General features: G+C 39.5%; 4 protein-coding genes across 4 annotated transcripts in view; 2 read left to right on the forward strand and 2 right to left on the reverse strand.

Moving 5' to 3' along the window:
• The first annotated feature begins 1,663 nt into the window (after positions 1-1,663).
• Positions 1,664-3,085, forward strand: LOC101307261 (expansin-A20-like). Its single transcript, XM_004290037.1, has 3 exons — positions 1,664-1,919; positions 2,371-2,689; positions 2,782-3,085. The coding sequence occupies exons 1-3, from the start codon at positions 1,784-1,786 to the stop codon at positions 3,083-3,085; spliced, it is 759 nt and encodes a 252-aa protein (XP_004290085.1). The 5' UTR covers positions 1,664-1,783.
• A 515-nt stretch (positions 3,086-3,600) lies between these two features.
• Positions 3,601-6,285, reverse strand: LOC101307547 (pentatricopeptide repeat-containing protein At3g46870-like). Its single transcript, XM_004290038.1, has 3 exons — positions 5,881-6,285; positions 5,469-5,537; positions 3,601-4,171 (listed from the first exon to the last, which is right to left on the reverse strand). The coding sequence occupies exons 1-3, from the start codon at positions 6,226-6,228 to the stop codon at positions 4,151-4,153; spliced, it is 438 nt and encodes a 145-aa protein (XP_004290086.1). The 5' UTR covers positions 6,229-6,285; the 3' UTR covers positions 3,601-4,150.
• Positions 6,286-7,606: 1,321 nt separating this feature from the next.
• LOC101307843 (brefeldin A-inhibited guanine nucleotide-exchange protein 1-like) lies at positions 7,607-17,634 on the forward strand. The gene is made up of 11 exons (XM_004290039.1): positions 7,607-8,739; positions 9,562-9,879; positions 10,298-10,628; positions 10,852-11,277; positions 12,106-12,398; positions 12,928-13,201; positions 13,461-13,963; positions 14,264-14,585; positions 15,039-15,399; positions 15,721-16,403; positions 16,750-17,634. Exons 1-11 carry the CDS (start codon positions 7,709-7,711, stop codon positions 17,344-17,346), a joined length of 5,139 nt encoding a protein of 1,712 aa, XP_004290087.1. The 5' UTR covers positions 7,607-7,708; the 3' UTR covers positions 17,347-17,634.
• Positions 17,635-17,750: 116 nt separating this feature from the next.
• The window catches only part of LOC101308137 (3-hydroxy-3-methylglutaryl-coenzyme A reductase 2-like), a 12,694-nt gene continuing 7,949 nt past the window's right edge, over positions 17,751-22,495 (reverse strand). The window contains exon 2 of the mRNA XM_004290040.1: positions 17,751-18,517. Coding sequence (XP_004290088.1) covers positions 17,949-18,517 — 569 coding nt within the window. The 3' untranslated portion in view covers positions 17,751-17,948. The remainder of the gene's footprint in view (positions 18,518-22,495) is intronic.

Raw genomic sequence — 22,495 nt, forward strand, 5'->3', positions numbered from 1 at the left:
GAGCCAAAACAACCCCCTTCCCTAATTCAACCGTAAGGGAGAGAAGGAAGAGTATGAGAGTGTCCATGAATTGCTAAAAACAAGATAAAAATGTACGGAAATGATGACATAGGTTAGAGTAGGCAATGATGATGTTTAAAGCATGGTGATGTCTATTATCTAAGGAGTAATAGAATGAATTTCATGTTGTTACTCAATCACCATTAATCTCCTTGATCCTCCTTTATGGTGACCGGAAAAGACATGGCACCACCAAAAGTGGTGGTGAGCCGCCATTTGTGCCGTCAATAATGGTGGTTCACCGGAATCCGGAAATCTACGTTTTGCTTCACATTGGACCGTCATTCTTCCTAGCTCCGATTCTCCATGTTAATGCCAAAAATGCATGTTTTCATCAGACTTGCAATCTTCCTAGATAAATAGAAAATGATTTAGTAAAAGCAAAAATGAACTCAAAAACAAGGCAAATTCAATATTTAGGGGAATGAAAATATGTGTAAATTATAGTCTAACAGCTAATTGAGCGTCTTGGCTCCAGTTTTATGTTTTTTTAGTATCTTCTTTTGTATCTAGTTTAATCCTCTGTCAAGTTCACATGAATAAGTGAGCTAAATGTCTAATGTAATAACACTATTGTGATCTTTGTGGTCATTGTAATCTCGCCATTCTGGCTTTCGTTTATATAAATGATTTATTACTTTTAAAAAAAAACATTCATATTGAACCTAAAAAATTAGTGCTATTTATGGAGGGCAATTCATGTTATTCTGTTATGATCTTTTCGTGTCATCATCTCAATAAGTAGTCAAGTACTTGAATGATGAGTATCAAAACGTTTGCTCATAATAAGACCATATTCATCTCATAACTTGGCAATAAAATACTGTCCTTCAAACTTTCAAAGTTCAAACCGTTATGAAGGTGATGATGCAAGAACATCATAGCAAGGACACAGTATTACTTTCAAGGAATTCAAGCTAAGGATCATCTGCTTTGAAGACCTGATACAATTAATTCTTGCTCGGAGATGTCATGGGCTCCAAAATTGAATTTGGTTAAAGTCGTCATCATCCTACGCACATTGACAGTGAGTTAGAATATGATCCATTATGTGATAGAATTGTAAAAATCATAACAGAAGTATGGCAAATGCAGATATTTATTTACACTATAATCGTCCTGCACACTATGGAGTCAAAGTTACTCGAAGAACACTTCAAAACTATTTTTACACTAAAATTTTATCAATATTTACATATAAAATCACGTATTACAACAAGAAGATACTTACAATTTGCTTTTGTCTTCTATATATTTGTTCCAAGATCCCAAAAAACAAAATATAATTGTATCTTTCGAGCTTTCCGTATCTCTGTCTGCCCCATCAGTCCATCACTACAATACAAAGGCTCAAAGCGTAGACAAATGCAGGCGCCAAAGCCCCCTTTTCAGATTTTCCGAGTCTCCATTCGCCGCTAGAAAGAAATAAAAGAAAGAAATAAAGCATCCATCTTTTACAGGTATAGAGACCAACACACCCCTCTAATCTCGCCCTCGGAGAATGTGCCCTCCAGTGTGAACCATGGAAGCCCATTGTAGGCACCCCCTTTGTCAAAGTGTTTCATCTTTTCCATTAGAGCTTCAGTTCTAGCCTAGCTTCATCTAAGTAAGGAGATTCTGGTTATCTGACACAGAAAGGTGAAGGTTTTCTTTCTTCACCCTCAAAGGAACCCAGTTCAAGTTTACACACTATACCTCTCACTGAGAGGTCTTGAGGTCTCAAATGGGAGCCCTTCAAGCCACAGTTCTTCTCTGCTTGGTCTTATTGCATCTGTGCAGCAGCATTCTTGCCCAAGATGAAGATTGGAAGACTGCTACTGCAACTTACTCCAAAGAAACAGATGGGTCTATCATTACTGGTACTCTTCTTGCTTCAAGTCTAAACAAGTTTGCAAAAGTTTCAAGCTTTTGACTTCATAATGAGTTCTCAAAGCCTATTGTATGCAATTTTTCTATATTTTGACTACATAATGCTTAATGGGTGGGGGGGGGGGGGGGGGGGGTTCTATTTTAAGGTAGAACTTGCAGAAGTTTCAGGCTTTTTGCCTATATGATGTTACTTCATGTTTACAGGTTTCGAATTTCATTAGAGGATTCTCGAGGTCTGTTATGAATTTGCGGTACTTAAAGGACTATGAGATTTTGGAAATTCGATGTTTAAAGTATCCAACACTTTTAGTATGGGTGCTTAAGGTATTCTTGCAAGGGTTTGCAAGATTTACAAGTTTTTGACTGATTAAAGCAGCTCTATGTTTCCATACTGTCACTCTGTTGGTAGGTTCTTACAGTTTGTTGTTTATTTTCTTGCAGAAGGTGCTTGTGGTTATGGTGACCTTCACAAGATTAGCTATGGGAAATACAGTGCTGGGCTGAGCCGGATTTTGTTCAACAGAGGAAGTACTTGTGGTGCTTGTTATGAGCTGAGATGTGTTGACCACATCTTATGGTGCCTGCAAGGGAGCCCCTCTATAATACTCACTGCTACCGATTTCTGTCCTCCGAATTTTGGGCTTTCGGCGGATTATGGTGGCTGGTGCAATTTCCCCAAAGAACATTTTGAGATGTCAGAGGCAGCATTTGCTGAAATTGCAAAGAAAAAGGCTGATATTGTGCCAGTTCAGTATAGGAGGTAAAGGAGATATGCTGTTCACAATTATCTGTTCTTTGTTCTGGTTTTAATTGCTTCCACTAAGCAAAAAGGTCTGTGGATTTCCTGTGCAGGGTGAAGTGTGACAGAACTGGAGGACTACGGTTCACTATGAGTGGAAGTTCTCACTTCTATGAAGTCCTGATTACCAATGTAGGTTCGGATGGGGAAGTGGTTGCTGTGAAGGTGAAGGGTTCGAAAACAGGGTGGATACCGATGACTAGAAACTGGGGACAGATTTGGCAAAGCAATGCCAATCTTCAAGGGCAGCCTCTTTCTTTCGAGGTAACAGTCAGTAGCGGAAAAACGCTCGCATCTTACAATGTTGCTCCATCAAAATGGCAATTTGGTCAGACATTTGAAGGGAAGCAGTTCTAGTATGGGATTAGAAATCATATGCATTGATGCCATTGAAGAACAGAACGCTGCTCCTGGTCATGAGTCGTTGTCATATTAATTTCTCTGCTATCCTTAAAAGTTTAGGTGGTGGTCAAAAAGAACGAAAATTGTAGAAGCAAGTTGAAAAGAATGGGAATACGAGGTCCCAGTTTTGTCTCCTGATGATAGGAGGATTAGGACGTGTAATACTTGATGGAACATGTAATTATTTAAAGTGATGCTACTGCATTCTTGTTTATATTCTGACTTTTACTGGTTGTATTTTGTTTGTGTTTAACCGTTGTTATTGGAGATGGCTTACCAGATGTTGCTTCTGCAGGTAAAAGTTACCCCATTCTGGAACTCAACAATTGATTTTCAAAAATGAGCTAGAGTATCATTTATCCAAGGGTCAAAAATTGTATAAAAAATCACCAAGAAAAACCAGAAGATGACTGAACACGTCAAACTGCAGTGCACTCAGAAGGAAAAGGAAAAAAGCTCAGAAAAGTGAAAAAAAGAAGCAGCATAAAGACTCTGGAATAAGACTCTGGTGTACACGAGAGGAATTCAGAGAAAATGTTCTGTATAATATTTTATTGACAATTTTCATACTGAATAACATTGATAATTCATCCAGACCTGCTGAAGCTAGAGACAGATGCATAATGCACACACTTTCAGATTATTATTCAGCCCTTTATATCAGCTGCAGTTGTGTTGACATCAGCACCAGCTTGTACTTTCGGGCATCTCAGTGACATGGCCTTCATCTTCCTTATAATTGATTTGTTTAGAGGTCTCATACTATTACCAAAAGCGATGTTCTCTAGCGCATATGAAACTGTGCATCGGCTTCTCCGACGACCGGTGGGGATAGTGTTTGGGTCTACAGGCCCTGAGAACGATGCAGCAGAACTTTGATTATAGTTGGGATCATCTTCCAAAACTTGGAGATTTACAGCGGAATCACCTGGCTGGAGAACGGTTATCATTTCCTGTTGGAAATTATTATAGTTTTGGAAGAAAAAGAAGATCCTGACTACGATCCTGGTTAGCAAAGTTTTACAGCATTGGTTTCAGAGCCTGCACACCCACATAAGTTGTTAATGAACAACTAAAGGAGGGTAACGATGTAGAATTCACTTTAACATGATAGAATACCCATAACCAACTTCCTAAACATTTTTGAACCCACAATAGTGATAGTGTATGAAAGAAAAATGAGGAATATATATATCTCATTGAAAAATGGGGAATATAAAGAAAAATGAAAGAAAAATAGGGACATACAATATATGTGCCTCAGTCCTCAAAGAAGCTCTATCATTGGTGTATTGTCGTGGTAATCTACTGACTTTAGATTAAAAATGAAACGACAGGAGTGAACCTCATCTTTGAAATAGTAATATTTAATTTCATCACTTCTCCTATGCAGCCATTTTCTAAGAATTGTTACTGTAAGACAATTCAATATACAAATCCTAAACAGAAAAAGGTTCTTAGTAGACAGAAATTAGCCTAAACTGGAATATCATATAATAGATAAGAATCATAAGATAAGATAAAAGGAAGTGGCTGATAATCATAAAAACTGTACAGCAATTAGTTATTCCTGTATCTGTTGCATGTTTGTTAGCACATATACAGCGGTTGATACTGATGCAAAGCATTACAACTTTCAGGCTATAAGTGGTGACAAGAAGTTGATAAAGAGTCAAATGGGTTGCGTATGGAAAAGAGAGGGTGCAATGGCAAGTTAAATCACGATTCTATTATATAGCCAAAAGTGACCAAAATATTTTCTTAAAGTGAATGAGAACTCAGAATAATAAAAACCAACTCACAAAGTATTTAAGTCTTACAAAGAACTAAGTTGATCTGTTCCCAACTTTTAGGCTAAGCAATACTTCTCCAACCAAGTCTTACCAAGAACTTGAGTCTCAGTTTATCCTATGCAAGATGAAGTCAATATATTTACCCATCATGACCAGATTTTGTTACAAATTCCTTGCAAGGCAATATCATATGATCTTATCCAATTGAGTCATCACTGACTCGCTGTCATTTCTTCATTCTCCTCTAGAAACTCCAGAGAATCACCATACAAATTTTGAGCATCCTGCCTTACAATACCTAAAGGACCTGTCTCTCCCATCGACTCTAGACCTTTTATAAGTACTCTAAAGGATGACCTATCTGGTTCACACCCTACCTCTTTCATCAAGTAATAGCACTCCATTGCAAGATTAGGGAGGTTAAAACTTATTAATGCTGTCAATAGAACGTTAAAGCCCTCAATGTCAGGCTGTAAATTAGCTTCTTTTTTCAAGCACAAGCAAAGAAGTTTGACTTGTTCAAACAATTCATTGTTAGCCATTACCTTGATCATATCAGCATAAAGCATAACCTGCGGCTTATACCAGTATTCCTTTCTAATGTCTTGAAAAACCTGTAAGAAACAACGGAAAAACAATATCAATGCAAGAACGGTAAGTCCACCAAATAGTTTACAGAAATCAAAAGAACAACAAATTCAAAACAAAACACGAAAATGTTTGCATTTCAGGACGCAACATAATTTCTAGGAATGGTTCAAAACTTCAAATGAAAGAGACTCAATCTTCAATGAAAAATTGAAAACAAATGGCAAATATGTAAACATTTCAGGACTCAATTCCAACATATAAAAATAAAAGCAAACGAAAGAGTACCCAAGTCGACTTTTTAAATAAATTCATGGAAATACAGATTGAAATCATGAAGAAATGGAATTAAGATTGCAAAGAGCAAACCTTGAGGGCCAAGAAGCACTCATTTTGGCGCAGGAGGTCTTTGAGTACGGCCATCATGTCGAGCTTCAATAAGCGTCTGAACTTGGAATTGAAGACTTGCTCCATAAGACTCTCGTTTTTCTGGGCTCTCTTCAACGCTTGAATGGTCTGAATGGCTTCGATGCTGAGATTCCTTCCCTTCTGCAAAGGCCTTGGGTTCTTGCTTCTGTCTCTCATTGTTATTAGCAATGAACATCTCTTGGGTTTAGAAAGTTGCAGATATTGCGACTGAGGCTGTGCATCAAAGCTTGTGAAGGTTTTGGGTAGAGAGCTGAATATAGGGACGGTTTGAAGTGCGGAAGGTCTCATCGTGTTTGGATATTGCTAACCAAACCAGTCTGTTTTGGGAAGAAGACAGTCGTACGTCGTACATATACCACTGCGTTCTGGTGTTTCCAACCATGAAAATAAAATACAAAATTGGATAATTTTATGTATTTGTATAGATCAGGGAATTGGATTTTGTTGTTTTTTTTGTTTCGTTTTATGGAAATGATTCGGTGAAATGGAATGATGAAGACTTTATGATAAGATAGGCAGCTCGAGAAGTTTGATGTTCTATGAGATGGCAAAGAGATACGAGTAAGGAAGAACTTTTTTGATCGGAAAACTACCTCGGATATGTTAGCAAGTTAGTAATATAAACATTCAGACAGTATTCGAATTGAGATTAATAAGTATCCTAGCAAAATTAGACTAATCTCTTGCCAAAACTCAAATGTCTCTCAAACCTGGTGACCACAAACTTCATACATGATGATTATATACTAGGCAGTTTGACCAACCTTAAATGGTTGGTACAAATGATTTGAATGGTACAATTTTGAACCTTTCAACAAAATACTTTAGACTCGATTATGATTTATTAAACTGTTTATTTTATTTTAGTTTCTTTTATCAATAGATGAGATATTCAAATAGTGATACAATCTTGAAATAAACTGTCTAAAGTTCTAAACTAATTTAGAAGTATTGGTATTTTCTTTTGTATATATGTACTCAAAATGATGGGTGAGTGAGCTATCAGTCAGTCTGTTGTTTGGAGCAATTTAGATATAGTCCATCCTCAAGGGATGTTTTTGACAGGCTAGGATTCGAACCAAAAAACTTCTCTCATCGAGAGAATCCCAACAACATACTATGTGTCATATCCTATTTCCCAACACCTAAGTCCAATGTCATAGCATTTCACTCCCTCCTAAAAAATCCTACAGTCACCACCCTCGTCTTGTGAATGCTACATCCTATCCTCGGACCTCCTTACCAATCTCACAACTGCCACATCAACCCCATCTCATATATAAATTATTCGATCACGTCTCTTCTTCAAACTAATAAGTTCTTTCACGATCAAAATCCATTTTTACTAAACCATTTTTACTACACCCATACCGATTAGTATCAAGCACAACCTAACTCGTATCATGTCTACTCTTACCATCCAGCTAGGGAATGAGGAAACCCTTTCGATCTCCCTTTGTGATAATAGTTAATAACAAAAATAGAAACCAACAAAGATATTAAATATTAAAATTATTATCCATTTTGACCCAAAGACAAAATTAGAAAAGGAAATAATAATAATCCATAGAAAAAACGTAGTATTTCATTACTTCGGGTCAAAGATATACGTAGCCGGTAGCTCCCTGTCAGTATACGCAAAGGACACAGAGACAAAAAACCATCACACACAGTCCTCCCTCCCTATTAGAAATTTCCGATTACGCAATCGTCAAATCTCAAATGCACCACCGACGCGGCGGCGGATAATCTTCCTCCGGATCTGTCAATGTCGGCCTCTCAAACCCTAGGCGGGGTTTCACGCGCCGGCCGCATCCTCGGCCCTTCCCTCGACAAAATCATCAAGAACGCGGCGTGGCGGAAGCACTCGCATTTGGTCTCCGCCTCCAAATCCGCCCTCGACAAACTCGACTCCCTCTCCGACTCCCCTCTCAACGACCCCAACTCCCCCGTCGTCGGCTTCCTCTTCCCCGACGCCGAGTCCGTCCTCGCCCCTCTCCTCCTCGCCGTCGACTCCGCCCACCCCAAGGTCGTCGAGCCCGCCCTCGACTGCGCCTTCAAGCTCTTCTCCCTCGGCCTCTTCCGCGGCGAGATCCACTCCGCCGCTCCCAAATTCGTCCTCTTCCGCCTCATCGACTCCGTCTGCAAGACCGGCGGCCTCGGCGACGACGCCATCGAGCTCGCCGTGCTCAGAGTCCTCCTCGCCGCCGTCAGATCGCCGCTCGTCGCGATACGAGGGGACTTTCTGGTGAGCATTGTGAGGAGCTGTTACAATGTGTACCTTGGTGGATTGAATGGGACTAATCAGATCTGTGCTAAGTCGGTTTTGGCTCAGATTATGGTGATTGTCTTCACCAGAGTCGAGGCCGATGCTATGCACGTCAGCATTCCCAGGGTTTCGGTGAACGAGCTGCTGGAATTCACTGATAAGAATTTGAACGAAGGGAGCTCCATTTTATTCTGCCAGAACTTCGTCAATGAGGTTATGGAAGCTAGTTATGGAGGTCCTGATAGTGTCAATATGGCGGCTCCGTCCCCCAGGAGATTGCAGAATGGAAATGCCGGCGAGTCGGGGGATGGAGAACCCAATGATGGAGCTGAATCCGGCGAGGGAGGTGGTAGTAGTAAGATTCGGGATGACGGATTTTTGTTGTTTAAGAATTTGTGTAAGTTGTCGATGAAGTTCTCGTCGCAGGAGCATTCAGATGATCAGATACTATTGAGGGGTAAGATATTGTCCTTGGAGCTTCTAAAGGTGGTCATGGACAATGGGGGTCCTATTTGGCGCACCAATGACAGGCAAGTGATTTGATCTAAATTTATTATTAAACGAATCCGGTCTAGTAACTGAGCAAAGTGACTTAGCAATATGGATTGTTGTTTCTGTTTGTCATAATATAAACTAGTGAGCAAGCAACTTATTATGCATTCATATGTAATAGTGTGAGCAATTATATGGATCCGTAATAGTGGAAAACAAGTGAGTAAGCAACGTATGATGAATTCATATGTAATAGTGTAAGCAACTTATTGATTCCGGTATAGTGGAAAACTAGTGACTAAGCAATGATATTAGTGCAAGCTAAAATATAAACCAGCTATGATGATGGACTAGTAACTGAGCAATGCCTGTCTTTCAGTTTCTTTCATTTGCTTTAGGAATATATGTAGAGACCGAGGGAAACTGAACTAGTGACTAAGCAATGTATAAAGCATTCATATATACATATGGTGCTTCAAGTGGCATTTTGTTGTTGTTGTTAAGGACTTTTTGGTGAATGTACATCATTTTATAATGAGAAAAAAAGAATATATATAGTCCGTCACTTACACCCGCATACCTTTTATCTGGGAGTTGGGTGGATACTGGTTTATATGTAATGGTTATAATAAGCATCACTCCTGAGCCAGGTTATGTCCTTATTATAGAAACTAAGTTCGACGGATGTCAGTTTGAAGACTGGAGTAAGTTAAATATGTATCTGTTGCTTATTTTTTTCGTCTGATGTGTATTGTTTATATATATATATATATATTGTAGAATATCCTGTTATTCAGGCACATTCAGCCAATTTTATGAATAATGCTTGAGGAACCTGATAGTTTCATTTTCTTGGCCAGGTTTCTCAATGGCATCAAGCAGTTCCTATGCTTATCATTGCTCAAAAACAGCGCGTTGTCAGTTATGTCTATATTCCAGCTGCAGTGTTCTATTTTCACAAGCTTGTTATCAAAATTTAGATCAGGGTTGAAAGCAGAAATCGGTATATTTTTCCCCATGCTCGTCTTACGCGTTCTTGAGAATGTTCTCCAGCCTAGTTTCTTGCAGAAAATGACGGTCCTCAATCTTTTAGAGAAGATCTCTCATGATTCACAGATTATCATTGACATTTTTGTCAACTATGACTGTGATGTGGATTCTCCAAACATTTTCGAAAGGTATTGCACTTGTCTGTTGCAATTCTTACTTGCATACCGAGATGCTATTAGAACAAAGAATTTCTTTCGGTAGCTAATTGTTGGTTTTGCGGTAAGTAACACGTTGTAGTTTGCCTCGCATATATGACAACCTTTGGAGAGAGTTAAATTCTTATTAGGTGACACAATCTTTTGTTTCGTAAGTGCTCTCATGACCTAGATTGCATAATTGGGGTGCTTTTGTTTCAAATGAAACCGAGACTTTCAGAGGTTGAGAGCATGTTGGGATTCTTTCTGAGAGATAGTCTGAAACCTTAGTTGAAATTGCGAAATGGTTATTATATGCGTATTTCACCTTTTGTAAATGTCATTCCTTTTATGCATTGTGGCTTTTTGTAAAATGTATTAAAACCCTTATAAATCCATCAGATGTTTGCAGGATTGTCAACGGCCTTCTGAAAACTGCTCTAGGTCCGCCTTCTGGTTCGACAACAACATTATCTCCAGTTCAGGATATTACTTTTCGGCATGAATCAGTGAAGTGCCTGGTTAACATCATTAAGTCAATGGGAGCTTGGATGGACCGACAGAGACTGGGAGACTCCTATCTTCCAAAGACCAATGAGAGTGACACTCCATCAGAGAAAACAGAGAATCAATTGACCCTCAATGGTGAAGAAGGAATTGTTTCAGAAAATGATGTACAACCAGAAGGAAATTCAGATGCTGTAACACTCGAGCAACGCCGAGCTTTTAAACTTGAACTGCAGGTTGAGATCTGCTTTATTTGTGTGGGGCATATATTTTCAGTGTTATATTCCCTTCATTTACAGTTGGAAATACTGTATATGCAAGAGTATCCCATCAGTTGAATGTTATTTGGGATAAATCAGTTTCCCTTCCATCTTGTGTTTTATGCTTATTTGTTCTTTCCAGGAAAGCCTAATAAGCCTGGCTCTCCCTTTAATGACAATAATTCTGTTTTCAATGCAGAAAGGTATCTCACTGTTCAATAGGAAACCTTCCAAGGGCATTGAGTTTCTGATAAGTACCAAAAAAATTGGGGGTTCTCCAGCAGATGTGGCTTCTTTTCTGAGAAACAACACTACGGGCCTAAATGAAACCATGATCGGTGACTATTTGGGTGAAAGAGAAGAATTTCCTCTGAAAGTTATGCATGCTTATGTAGATTCCTTTAATTTTAAAGGGATGGATTTTGGTGAAGCAATTAGGTTTTTCCTGCGGGGATTCAAGTTGCCTGGAGAAGCACAGAAAATTGACCGAATCATGGAGAAGTTCGCTGAGCGCTATTGTAAATGCAGTCCAAATTCATTTACTAGTGCAGATACTGCTTATGTCCTTGCATACTCTGTGATAATGCTCAACACGGATGCCCATAATAGCATGGTTAAAGATAAGGTTCGTAGCATAACCTGTACCTTTTGGGTCATGCTATGTCATTTATTTTCATATGAAAGAACTTGGATTGAATGTTCAGATATTTTGTTTCCTCATTATCATCGTCTTGTATTGGTTGTTGTTTCCCAAGATGTGGTTTATGTTGTGAAGTTATATATCAAGAGGTTCTCATTCTTGTAGTCATCAAGTGGTCAAATCCATTTCTTCATGGTAACATCATTAATCTATGTTCCATCCTTTTTTTTTGGAGATAAGATATTATTCCATCAACCTTTTATTATCCAGAAATTTTTTTCGGTTTGTTTTTCTGTTCTTTTTTTCTTTTTCCTTTTTCTTTTCTTTTTTGTTTTTTGGTGGAGGGTTGAGGTGATTGAGGGATACTACCGACTCTACTTGTACAAATTTTAAATGTCATTCTGTAATGGATAAATGAAAGCGATTAGAACTGCTTGTATCTTATTTTTGTTATATATTTTGCGCTTTAGAACTTATCTTCTACGCTATATACTTCGGGTTTGAGGTTTTCGGGGGGTGGGGGAGCTGGTGATTTGTGGGAGAGGATTCAATTCTTAGCTTCATTATGGCCTTCAAAGTTCCAGAGTTTAGGGTTAGTGATTTTTTAATTTTTTTTATTTTTGCTAATTTAGATGGAGGAGCTATTGTTTCCTAGTTTGCTGTTATCTATGTTTCTTGTTGGTTGCTTGATTTTCGGCTAAAATATTTGAAGTTCAGTTGATTCACTAATCCCGATTGTTTTCTCTTAGAGAATTCAATTTCCTATATAGAAAAAGAATCTGTGTGCTGATACAGTATTGGCTGATTATTCAGATGACCAAGGCTGATTTTATACGCAACAATCGAGGAATAGATGATGGCAAAGATCTACCTGAGGAATATCTTGGTGCTCTATATGATCAGATTGTAAAAAATGAAATTAAGATGAAGGCCGACTCTTCTGTACCACAGAGCAAGCAAGAAAACAGCTTTAACAAATTACTGGGCCTGGATGGTATCCTGAATCTAGTAACCGGGAAGCAGACTGAAGAAAAAGCGTTGGGTGCAAACGGGCTTCTTATAAAGGACATCCAAGAGCAATTTAAGGCGAAGTCAGGGAAATCAGAGTAAGCTAAGATAAAAGTTATAAGAGATAACTGTTTTAACTATATTCATGGACTACAAAATTTTTCCCATCGGTGTTTGACCTATTTCTAGACTAGTAGACTGATCAAGCTTGCAAAAGTGAGAAAGTTCAGTACTGGTTTAGCTATATGATTATATCTGATAATATTTAATGATATTTGTTTTTGCTGAATCTGTACCTTTCTAATTTCCTTTATTGGAAAAAACTATTGTGAGACAGCTTCTTCTTTTGTTCATGTAAGCTGGGTTGCAATTCAACTTTTTTTTTTTTACTTTGTCTCTTACCAAGGAACATGATAGTGGTAGGTTGAAACTCAGTAGTAAATGTTCACATCTCATAAATCTGTCTTTCATAATGGTAATTAAAGTAATTAATCCCAGTCAAGCCTATGGCTTTGCTGATTTGGTTTGAGAGCTGAGATTAGAGATAAGAGATGAATTGGGACAGCTTTTGTCTGTCTATTATGAGTCTTGTAATATTCGGGAATTCACTAGTGCTTGGTACTGCAGGTCTGTTTATCATTCTGTGACAGATGTGGCGATATTGAGGTTTATGGTGGAGGTCTGCTGGGGTCCTATGCTGGCCGCATTCAGTGTGACTCTTGACCAAAGTGATGACAGGCTTGCTACCTCTCAATGCTTACATGGTTTTCGATATGCCATTCATGTTACTGCTCTGATGGGAATGCAGACCCAGAGAGATGCATTTGTCACATCAATGGCAAAGTTTACTTATCTACATAATGCTGCAGATATGAGGCAAAAAAATGTGGACGCTGTGAAGGTAAGTATATTGTGTAGTATATCATATTGTACTTGTATTATCTATAATCTTTTGCAGATATGGATTTTCTTGGAAAATTATGTTATTTGTATTTTTTTTTTATACTCTGTAAGATATTATGAGTGCTCAGATCGTTCCAGATGGAATATACCATTAATTCTTATTTATTAGTTCAGTTCATGTTAAATGTATACTCTCAGTTAGTCTCACCGGATTGTCACTTTGTACATCAGTTTTACCTAATTATTTGCTTATGCAGGCAATAATAACAATTGCCATCGAAGATGGTAATCATCTTCAGGAAGCATGGGAGCACATATTAACATGCCTTTCACGAATTGAGCATCTGCAATTGTTGGGTGAGGGCGCACCTACTGATGCAACCTTTTTCAGTGGATCTAATAATGAATTGGATGACAAATCACCAAGGCCTATTGGTTTTGCTTCTCTAAAGAAAAAAGGAACTATCCAGAATCCAGCTGTGATGGCTGTTGTTCGTGGGGGTTCATATGATAGCACTAGTATTGGAATCAACACTTCGGGACTGGTATCTCCAGAACAGATTAATAACTTCATTTCAAATTTGAATTTGCTGGATCAGATTGGAAACTTTGAGTTGAACCATGTATTTGCTCATAGCCAAAGCTTGAACAGTGAAGCCATAGTTGCTTTTGTGAAGTCCTTGTGCAAAGTTTCCATGTCAGAATTGCAGTCTCCAACAGACCCTCGTGTTTTCAGCCTCACAAAAATAGTCGAAATAGCGTAAGATCTATCTCCATTTCTGATAAACTTCTGCTGCAAATGATAGTTCATCTCGTGTTCTTCTATGAGTCAAATTCAACAAATTTCTAAGATCTTCTATTTGAGTAGTTTCATGCAGTTGATACACCAGTGGTGTTTTTGACAGAGTTGATACACCAGTCTCTCTCTCTCTCTCTCTCTCCCTCCCCCCCCCCCAAGCCATTTTTGCCTTATTTTTGTGATAATGTATTGTGCAACTTGATCCTGAATACAGATGTTGGCCGGCCTTTGCTAATCAAAGCTGAATATTTGTATTTGCAGGCATTACAATATGAATCGTATCAGATTAGTGTGGTCTCGAATATGGAATGTACTGTCAGATTTTTTTGTATCAGTTGGCTTATCAGAGAATCTTTCAGTTGCAATATTTGTGATGGATTCATTGCGTCAGCTTGCTATGAAATTCTTAGAGCGTGAGGAGCTGGCAAATTACAATTTCCAGAATGAATTTTTGAGACCATTTGTGATTGTTATGCAGAAAAGCAGCTCTACCGAGATTAGGGAATTAATAGTTCGGTGCATTTCACAGATGGTCCTCAGCCGGGTCAAAAATGTGAAATCTGGCTGGAAAAGTGTTTTTATGGTATGTTGAATCTCATATAAATGCTTAACTTTGCTACATTTTAAACTCAATTTGTATGAACATTCTCTTAAAAAATTTCACCGGCAAACTATCAAATTCTAGAATTTTAGCATTAGTAACGTTGTAGTATTTTTATGCTTTGTTGTTATTGTTTCTATATGTCAACTCAAGCTTCAGTATATTTTCTACGCTGCTTGTTAACTTTTATCTAGTTATAAAACTTTGATCATGGAACATGGCGTGTCATCGTTGTCTGGTGTATTATGATAATTATTTAGTTACATAATCAGTTGATTGTTTAAAGTTGTTTTATCTTTTTATTTTTTTTGGGTTCTAGTAAAGGTGAACAAGGCATACCAGTCTGCTGGTATTACCGTTGTTAAATAACTAAGAAGCTTACAACTTCCCCCTTTTGTAAAATGCATCGACTATAATGTGATGTTCCGTTGTCAGGTTTTCACAACTGCTGCCGCTGATGAGAGGAAAAATATAGTCTTATTGGCTTTTGAGACCATGGAAAAGATAGTCAGAGAATATTTCCCTTATATTACGGAGACAGAGGCATTGACTTTTACTGATTGCGTTAAATGCCTCCTGACCTTCACAAATAGCAGATTCAATAGTGATGTTAGCCTCAATGCTATTGCATTTCTGCGTTTCTGTGCTGTCAAACTTGCCGAAGGAGGCCTTGTTTACAATAAGAACAGTGAAGTTGATGGTTCTTCAATTCCTAACGCAAATGAAGGTGCTTCAACTGTTGAGGATTTCAATGATAAAGATGATCATACATCTTTTTGGGTGCCATTGCTAACAGGTATCTTTTACAGCTGCTTCTCTACAACTTCTTTGCATTTTAGATTGCAAAAGTACAGATGCACGTGCAGGCCCCTGCAGGCACATACTACTTTGCCACTTGACCTACCCAAGCTCCAGCTAGCTTTTAAGCGATATGCATAAAACAATTACAATACAAAATGTTGGGAGGGAATTTGCATTGAAGATCTCTTTTAGATGATAGGTTTGACTACTAAGTACTTAAAGGATTATGACTCAATAATATCATGATCTTCAAATTTTATGAAAAAAAAAAAATTGTTTCAGCTCTTTCATACATTGATATTCTGTACTGTTGCAGGTTTGTCAAAACTAACAAATGATCCTAGATCAGCTATCAGGAAGGGATCCTTGGAAGTTCTTTTCAACATTTTAAAGGACCATGGTCATCTTTTCTCAAACCTGTTTTGGACTGCGGTTTTCAATTCTGTTATTTTCCCCATTTTTAAAGGTGCCAGCGATAAGAAAGACACTGACATGAAAAATGGCCAGTCCTCGCCAGTGTCAATGTCCCCACGTCCTGAGGGAAGTACATGGGATTCTGAAACTTCGGCTGTTGCGACGGATTGTCTCATAGATTTGTTTGTCAGTTTCTTTGATGTTGTTAGGCCTCAACTACCAAGTGTGATATCCATTCTGACAGGACTAATCAGAAGTCCTGTTCAGGGTCCTGCTACCGCAGGAGTTGGTGCATTAGTGCGTTTGTCCAGTGAGGTGGGTAGCAGGTTTTCAGAAGATGAATGGAATGCAATTTTTCTGGGTTTAAAGGAGGCTGCCACATCTGCTGTGCCTGGATTTTTGAAGGTCTTGAGAACCATGGACAATATCAATGTTCCTGGTCTTTCTGATTCTTATAGTGATATCGATATGTCGTCTGATCAGGGGTACTCAAATGAGGATCTTGAGGATGATAATTTGCAAACAGCTTCATACGTGGTGTTAAGAGTGAAGAGTCATGTTGCTATGCAGCTACTCATCTTACAGGTTTCTCCCCTCGTATTTATGTACATTTTACTTAGTTGTTAATACATATGTTGCCTATTTTTTTGTGGAAATTCTTATAATGAAGGCAACAAGATTTGATATGGTTTTAAATTGTGAGTATGATACCAAATATGAACAGCTAGCTGACCCCTAGTATATGCTTTAGACTTGATATTACTAGTATTCCCTTCCATCATATTTGAAAAATACGGCGATTAAGTAGATAAAGTTAGATAGTGAACTATATTTCTGTGGTGTTTTTACTTGAAAACACAACTGTGCCTCTAATGTGATTTTGTTTTTCAAAATTACACCATTTCATTTTCTCGTCTTCTATCTTTTTCAGGTTGCTGCTGATTTGTACAAAATACACCTAGAAACCTTCTCAGCTGCTAACATGACAGTTCTTCTTGAAGTATTTTCTCTTGTGTCATCACATGCTCATGAACTGAACTCTGAGACAATTCTACAGAAGAAGCTGGAAAAAGTGTGTTCCATCCTAGAACTTACTGCACCACCTATTGTTCATTTTGAGAATGAATCTTACAAAAACTTTCTCAACTTCCTCCAAAACTCACTTGTGGATAATCCGTCTCTTTCCAAGAAAATGAACATAGAAGCTAAACTCGTGGCAGTGTGTGAAGACATATTGCAGATATACCTAAAATGTACTGAGCTTCAATCTTCTGAACAGAAGCCAGTTTTGCACTGGATTCTTCCTTTGGGTACAGCAAAGAAGGAGGAATTGGCTACCAGGACTTTCTTAGCCGTCTCAGCATTGCAGGCATTGAGTGGTTTGGAAAAGGCCTCATTTAGGAGGCACGTTTCTCAGTTATTTCCTTTGTTGGTAGATCTTGTGAAGAGTGAGCACACTTCTGGAGAAGTTCAACATGTTCTAAGCAACATATTCCAGTCATGTATAGGCCCAATAATAATGGAATGACTTTATATGACCAATTTTATTAGTGATATACTTCACATACCATTACAGAGTCGCAATCTTCGTTTCCACCTGGCTGGAGTATATAGCCAAATCATCCATTTCTATTTAGAATTTTGTAGTATATACCAAGGCTGGGTTTTCCACATCTCCTTTTCACCTGTCTATTGAAGAATGTGTGATCTGATATGCTAGTAATATCTCTATATCCCAGCATATCTATATCTATACACTCACAGAGTACCTGTAGTTGGTTTTGTGCGGACAGTTATGAAATGAAATATCAGCATTTGATTATGGATGTTAGCATAGTGCCTTGATCGTTCTTGTTCTTGTGTTCATTTATATTTGCAGATTATCTCATTAACTGAATGAAAGATATTTAGTCTCCATAATCGTAGTTACTTGAAAGTGAGAAATCATGGATAGCGATGTACATTCCACAAAAGGCTTGCAAACTGCTGTGCTTGAAAGAAATCACAACACATAGATCTTGCAGAAAATTTACAAAGAAAAAGACATTAAAGAATCCAGGGACCTAAAAGGAAGCTTTGCCTTGAAATCATCTACTCTCAAGGCATCTAAACCTCGGCGTCCTGAAGCTCTTATGCGGAAGAAACAGTTGTCACATCTTTACTAGATCTGTTGTACTTCATGTGGCTCTTAACAAGTTGTCCAGCAGCAATAGCAGACATGAGAGAAAGCTCTCCAGCAAGAACTGAACCAGCTACTACAGTGGCCAATTGCCTTGCGTTTGATCCTGGTGCCTCTCTGTTGGCACCCTTCACTCCAAGCAAGTTCAGGCAAGCGGACTGCGATGCAAGTTGGGTACCTCCTCCTACTGTGCCGACCTCAATAGAAGGCATGGTTACTGAGACATGAAGATCATTGCCATCATTGATGGCTTCCATCATGGTGAGACAGTGAGAACTCTCGATGTTCTGAGCAGGGTCTTGACCAGTGGCAAGGTAGACTGCTGAAACAATGTTGCTTGCATGCGCATTGAAACCGCCAAGAGCACCAGCAATAGCGGAACCAGTGAGGTTCTTGAGCATGTTAAGCTCCACCAAGGCCGCCACTTTGGTTTTCAACACCTTTGTCACTATGTCTCCCTTGATCACGGCCTCACAGACTACTGACTTTCCACGGCCTTCGATCCAGTTGACAGCAGCAGGTTTCTTGTCAGAGCAGTAGTTACCAGAGATGCCAATGACATCCATGTCAGGGAAGTCATTTTGGAGGAAATCCAGAACGTTTTGAACACCTTTAGAGACCATGTTCATCCCCATAGCATCACCTGTGCTGCAGCAGAATCTCATGTACAGGTTCTTCCCAGCAACGGCGCACTGGACAGACTGAAGTCTACCGAATCTGCTGGATTTGTTGAAAACCATAGATATGGTTTCATAATTCTCGGGGTCTTCCATGTAGAACTTCAACTCAGCAGCTCTCCTAGCCGAGTTGAACCTCACAACAGGTGCTCTGGTCATTCCATCCTTCAAAAGCACACTGCTAGCTCCACCGGACAGGTTAATAGCTTTGCAGCCACGGTTGGTACTAGCCACCAAGCAGCCTTCAGTTGTGGCCATGGGGATTGAGAACTCTCTTCCATCAAGCATAAGAGGCCCAGCAATCCCCACAGGAATGGTGACATACCCCACCGGCATTTCACAGCATTGACCCAAAATCGACTCGTAATCGAAACCCTCCAATGGCAAACCCTCAAGAGACTTGCCTGTAATTCTCTGCAGAGCCTCACGCCGAATAGAAGCAGCCCTCTTGCAATCTCCTAGCTTTGACTCGAGTGAGTACGAGGGAATGGTTCCGGCAACGACAGCCTTGATGATCTCCTCATCTTCTGCGGTCGGTGGTGGCGTCTCCATCGCTGGGTTTTCAACAATGGCCTTCTGGGCAGGTTTAGGTGAAGCAATTCCGGCAATCTGGGGACGTGGGCACTCGAGGGCTTGGCCGCAAGGGACTATATGAGCGTCCTCCTGGACAATAATGTCTTCTTCCTCGTCCTTGAGACTCGGGGTCTGAACGAAATCGATGCCGAAGAAGCCGAGGAGGTAGACGAAGGAAGCAACCAAGACAAGAATGGAGACGATCTCAGAGAGGTTGAGCACATGTAACGGCGTGTGGGAACGGATCTTCTCACGCCAGCTGGTGAGCAAGAAGTAGGCGACGGAGAAGAAGAGGGTGAAGAACACGGCATTGGTGAGGTACAGAGGCAAAGGCAAGGCGTCTGAGGCCTTGACGACTTTGGCTTCTCCATTTTCAGCGAACTTGACTTCCATCTTCATGGGTTTGCGGGTTTGCTCCATCTCAATGCGCCGGGATCGGAAATGGAGGAGTGAAGCGGCGGCAGGGTTTGTTTGAGATCGAAGAATGGTGTGGAAGTGTTTTGGGTAGAATTTAATCAATTTATAGAGCAAGGTCAGGGTTAGAGTTATTTGGGTCGACCGCGTTTGAAACTGTACATGGGACCAAATAGTCAAAAGAAAAAGTCCATTGTTTATTGGGCAGAGCTACTTCGTGTCTTCGTGGATTTTTCTTTTCTTTTACATTCCACCATGTGATATGTCTGGTCCTTTCCTTCTCTTCACCTCTGTGGCTCTGTCTTTGTATATTTGTGGCAGTGGTGGTTATAGCGGCCAGCCTAGGCTTCCTTTGTTTGTAGTGGAAGCCAGCTTATGCTATGGGGTAGAGGGGTCCTATGTTTTTTCAGAGAATATGCTAGTCCCTAATGTTTGCATTATCCAATCGGGACGGTTATCAACGGGTTGGATTGAGCTGTGTTTATAATTTGTTTGAACAACACATGATTAAACAAAACTAGCATAACTGAAAAATAATGGAACTATAAAACAAACCATCGTGACATACCATATCCCAGATGATCCAAATGGAGCGTTATGAAAAAAAAATGGGAAGAAAAAACTATTAGCATATGGTTCCAAAAATTCAAACTCTGAACATTTTACCGGCAAAGAATAACTTAGAACTTGTATTAAAAATAAAAACTTAGAACTTGATTTTTATATTTGATCTTTCTTCAACAGAGAGAAGGCATATAAGCTCGTATTATAACCAATGAAATGAGTACAATCATAGCTTAGAATCAAGCCAACTAGCTTGCCCTGTATATGGATTTAGAAGGTTCACTAGCTACCTTTGTGCGCCACTACGTTTGCAACTCGAGGTGTGAAGGAGAAAGATACATTCTCATGTCATCTAGGAATTTTCCATGTTCGAGATTAAGGTAATCTAGTTTGGATTATGCAGTTTCGAAAATCATTTGTTTTCAGCCACGATGGGATTCTAGTTCAACTTGCTTTGCAGAAGTAATACATGATAGATGGTCCTTGACTATCTCGGAGGATACCTCCCACACCTCCCTCTGAATCATCAGGCGTGTATGACTAACTGCATTTTTTTTTTGTCAAAAACAAAAGATGGATGTAACATGAGACATTCCCAAGAAGTCACCCATCTTGTACTACTCACCTAAGCAATCTTAACTTCATAATTCTAATGGGATATGATGCATTATTACTGGTATAATCATATCCATTACCTTGTGTTGAGATACAAATCTCACGACGGAAACATAAGATATTGCCTGTGAGTTTACGAGGGTTTGAGTCACTTCCATCCATATTGGTTTTGGATGTGAACCCAAGACTACTTTATCGTGTTATTAGAGCGGGTTACCCACGTCCATAAGTGAATGTGTAATGGCCACATGGACTCTACGTCACCAAAAAGTAGTTCACATGTATGGCTTGAAAATTCGTTACACATGTTGGGAGAGGGGGGAGGGGCATGTTGAGATATAAATCCCACATCGGGATAATAAAATCTTTCCTGTGAATTTATAAGAGTTTGGGTCACTTCATCTATTATCAATTGGTTTTAGATGTAAACTCCATACTACTTCATCACCTTGGCTTCTTGGAGCACCCTCAAACTGGATGCGCGGAGTCGCTGGTTATGGAGATAATCAGGGATGGACTGGAGGCCAATCCCACCATTGGGGCGACCCAGCCTCAACTTCTACTGGTCTGGGTTTAGGGCTACCTTCAATCCAAAACTTGTTTGCTCATCACATGGATCATGTTAATCTTGGTTTCGAGCTCGAGTAAGCTCTGAAGACTGCGAATGGCGTTCTACCTCTAGGTAAGAAGAATAAGAAGAAAACTTGGCACCTAAGAAACTGCAAATTGTTTGGATACCAGAAAGTAGAAGAAGCAGCAACTTAAACCTATGTTGTAGAACTTGGTAGCTGAGGAGTTAGTTGATGGTTCATCTTCTGAGGTGATGATGCTAGAGACACACTGGTAGTGCTTCTGAGTAGAATTCTCGCATGTCACTTGATAAGTTAAGGAAAGTGCTCGAGTCTGTTCCAATTCCTTGGTTTTCTTTGTTTTCATTACGTATTAGTTGCATGTTTTGTTGGCTATCTATTGCTTATGTTGGTTTTAGACCGTTTAGAGCTTCATACATATGACTCAATTTAGTGGCAGCCCTCTTAAAATGAGCTATTTGTATGTAACCTATGCAATTTTAGTAGATTGACACCCAATAAAAAAAAGAAGAAGAAAAATATATGATATAGCCATAAAAAGAATGCTTGATGTCACATCCCGGTTCTTAAGTCAATTTGTAGTTATTTACTATTGGGTTACTTTGACTTTTTACCGTTTTAAGTAACCGTTTACTATTTAAGACTCCAAAAGTTGACTTTTTCTTTCGTTTGGAATTTGGGAAAACTTCCTTCATGAAAGTCGTAGAGGACGTTAAACAGAGTTTGGGGACATGCGGCACGCTTAAAACGGTGTTCGTATGAAGAAGTTATGGTCTAATAACGAAAGTTTCTATGTTGGTAAAATGAGGTAAATTCTAGTAGGCTTTATTTGTTGTGGGTTTTAAGTTGGACCGGGTAGGATTTGGAGAGCCCAAACCCCATTCTCTCTCCCTTCTCTCTCCTTTCTCTCCTGAACTCTTCCCGACCCGCCGGATAACCCAATCCCGTCCGTCGCCGTCCGGCCGCCGCAGACCGCCGCACCGGTCCCGAACGGTCGGCCGTCGACCCAGCTCTCTTCTTGGACCGGTGGGAGACGCCCTAGTGCCGCCGTGAGGGAGAGAGAGC

The sequence above is a fragment of the Fragaria vesca genome, linkage group LG2 (assembly GCF_000184155.1).
Source record: "Fragaria vesca subsp. vesca linkage group LG2, FraVesHawaii_1.0, whole genome shotgun sequence".
Taxonomy (NCBI): domain Eukaryota; kingdom Viridiplantae; phylum Streptophyta; class Magnoliopsida; order Rosales; family Rosaceae; genus Fragaria; species Fragaria vesca.

Excerpts from the sequence above, each read along its gene's own strand:
- LOC101307547 (XM_004290038.1), bottom strand. The coding sequence starts at position 6,228 with ATGAGACCTTCCGCACTTCAAACCGTCCCTATATTCAGCTCTCTACCC. Across the intron at positions 5,538-5,880 it reads AGTGCTTCTTGGCCCTCAAG|GTTTTTCAAGACATTAGAAA; the intron begins GTTTGCTCTTTG and ends TGTTTCTTACAG. Across the intron at positions 4,172-5,468 it reads TTTATGCTGATATGATCAAG|GCTCTGAAACCAATGCTGTA; the intron begins GTAATGGCTAAC and ends GTGGGTGTGCAG.
- LOC101307261 (XM_004290037.1), top strand. The coding sequence starts at position 1,784 with ATGGGAGCCCTTCAAGCCACAGTTCTTCTCTGCTTGGTCTTATTGCAT. Across the intron at positions 1,920-2,370 it reads AGATGGGTCTATCATTACTG|AAGGTGCTTGTGGTTATGGT; the intron begins GTACTCTTCTTG and ends ATTTTCTTGCAG. Across the intron at positions 2,690-2,781 it reads GTGCCAGTTCAGTATAGGAG|GGTGAAGTGTGACAGAACTG; the intron begins GTAAAGGAGATA and ends TTTCCTGTGCAG.
- LOC101307843 (XM_004290039.1), top strand. The coding sequence starts at position 7,709 with ATGTCGGCCTCTCAAACCCTAGGCGGGGTTTCACGCGCCGGCCGCATC. Across the intron at positions 10,629-10,851 it reads CTTTTAAACTTGAACTGCAG|AAAGGTATCTCACTGTTCAA; the intron begins GTTGAGATCTGC and ends TTTTCAATGCAG. Across the intron at positions 16,404-16,749 it reads TGCAGCTACTCATCTTACAG|GTTGCTGCTGATTTGTACAA; the intron begins GTTTCTCCCCTC and ends TATCTTTTTCAG.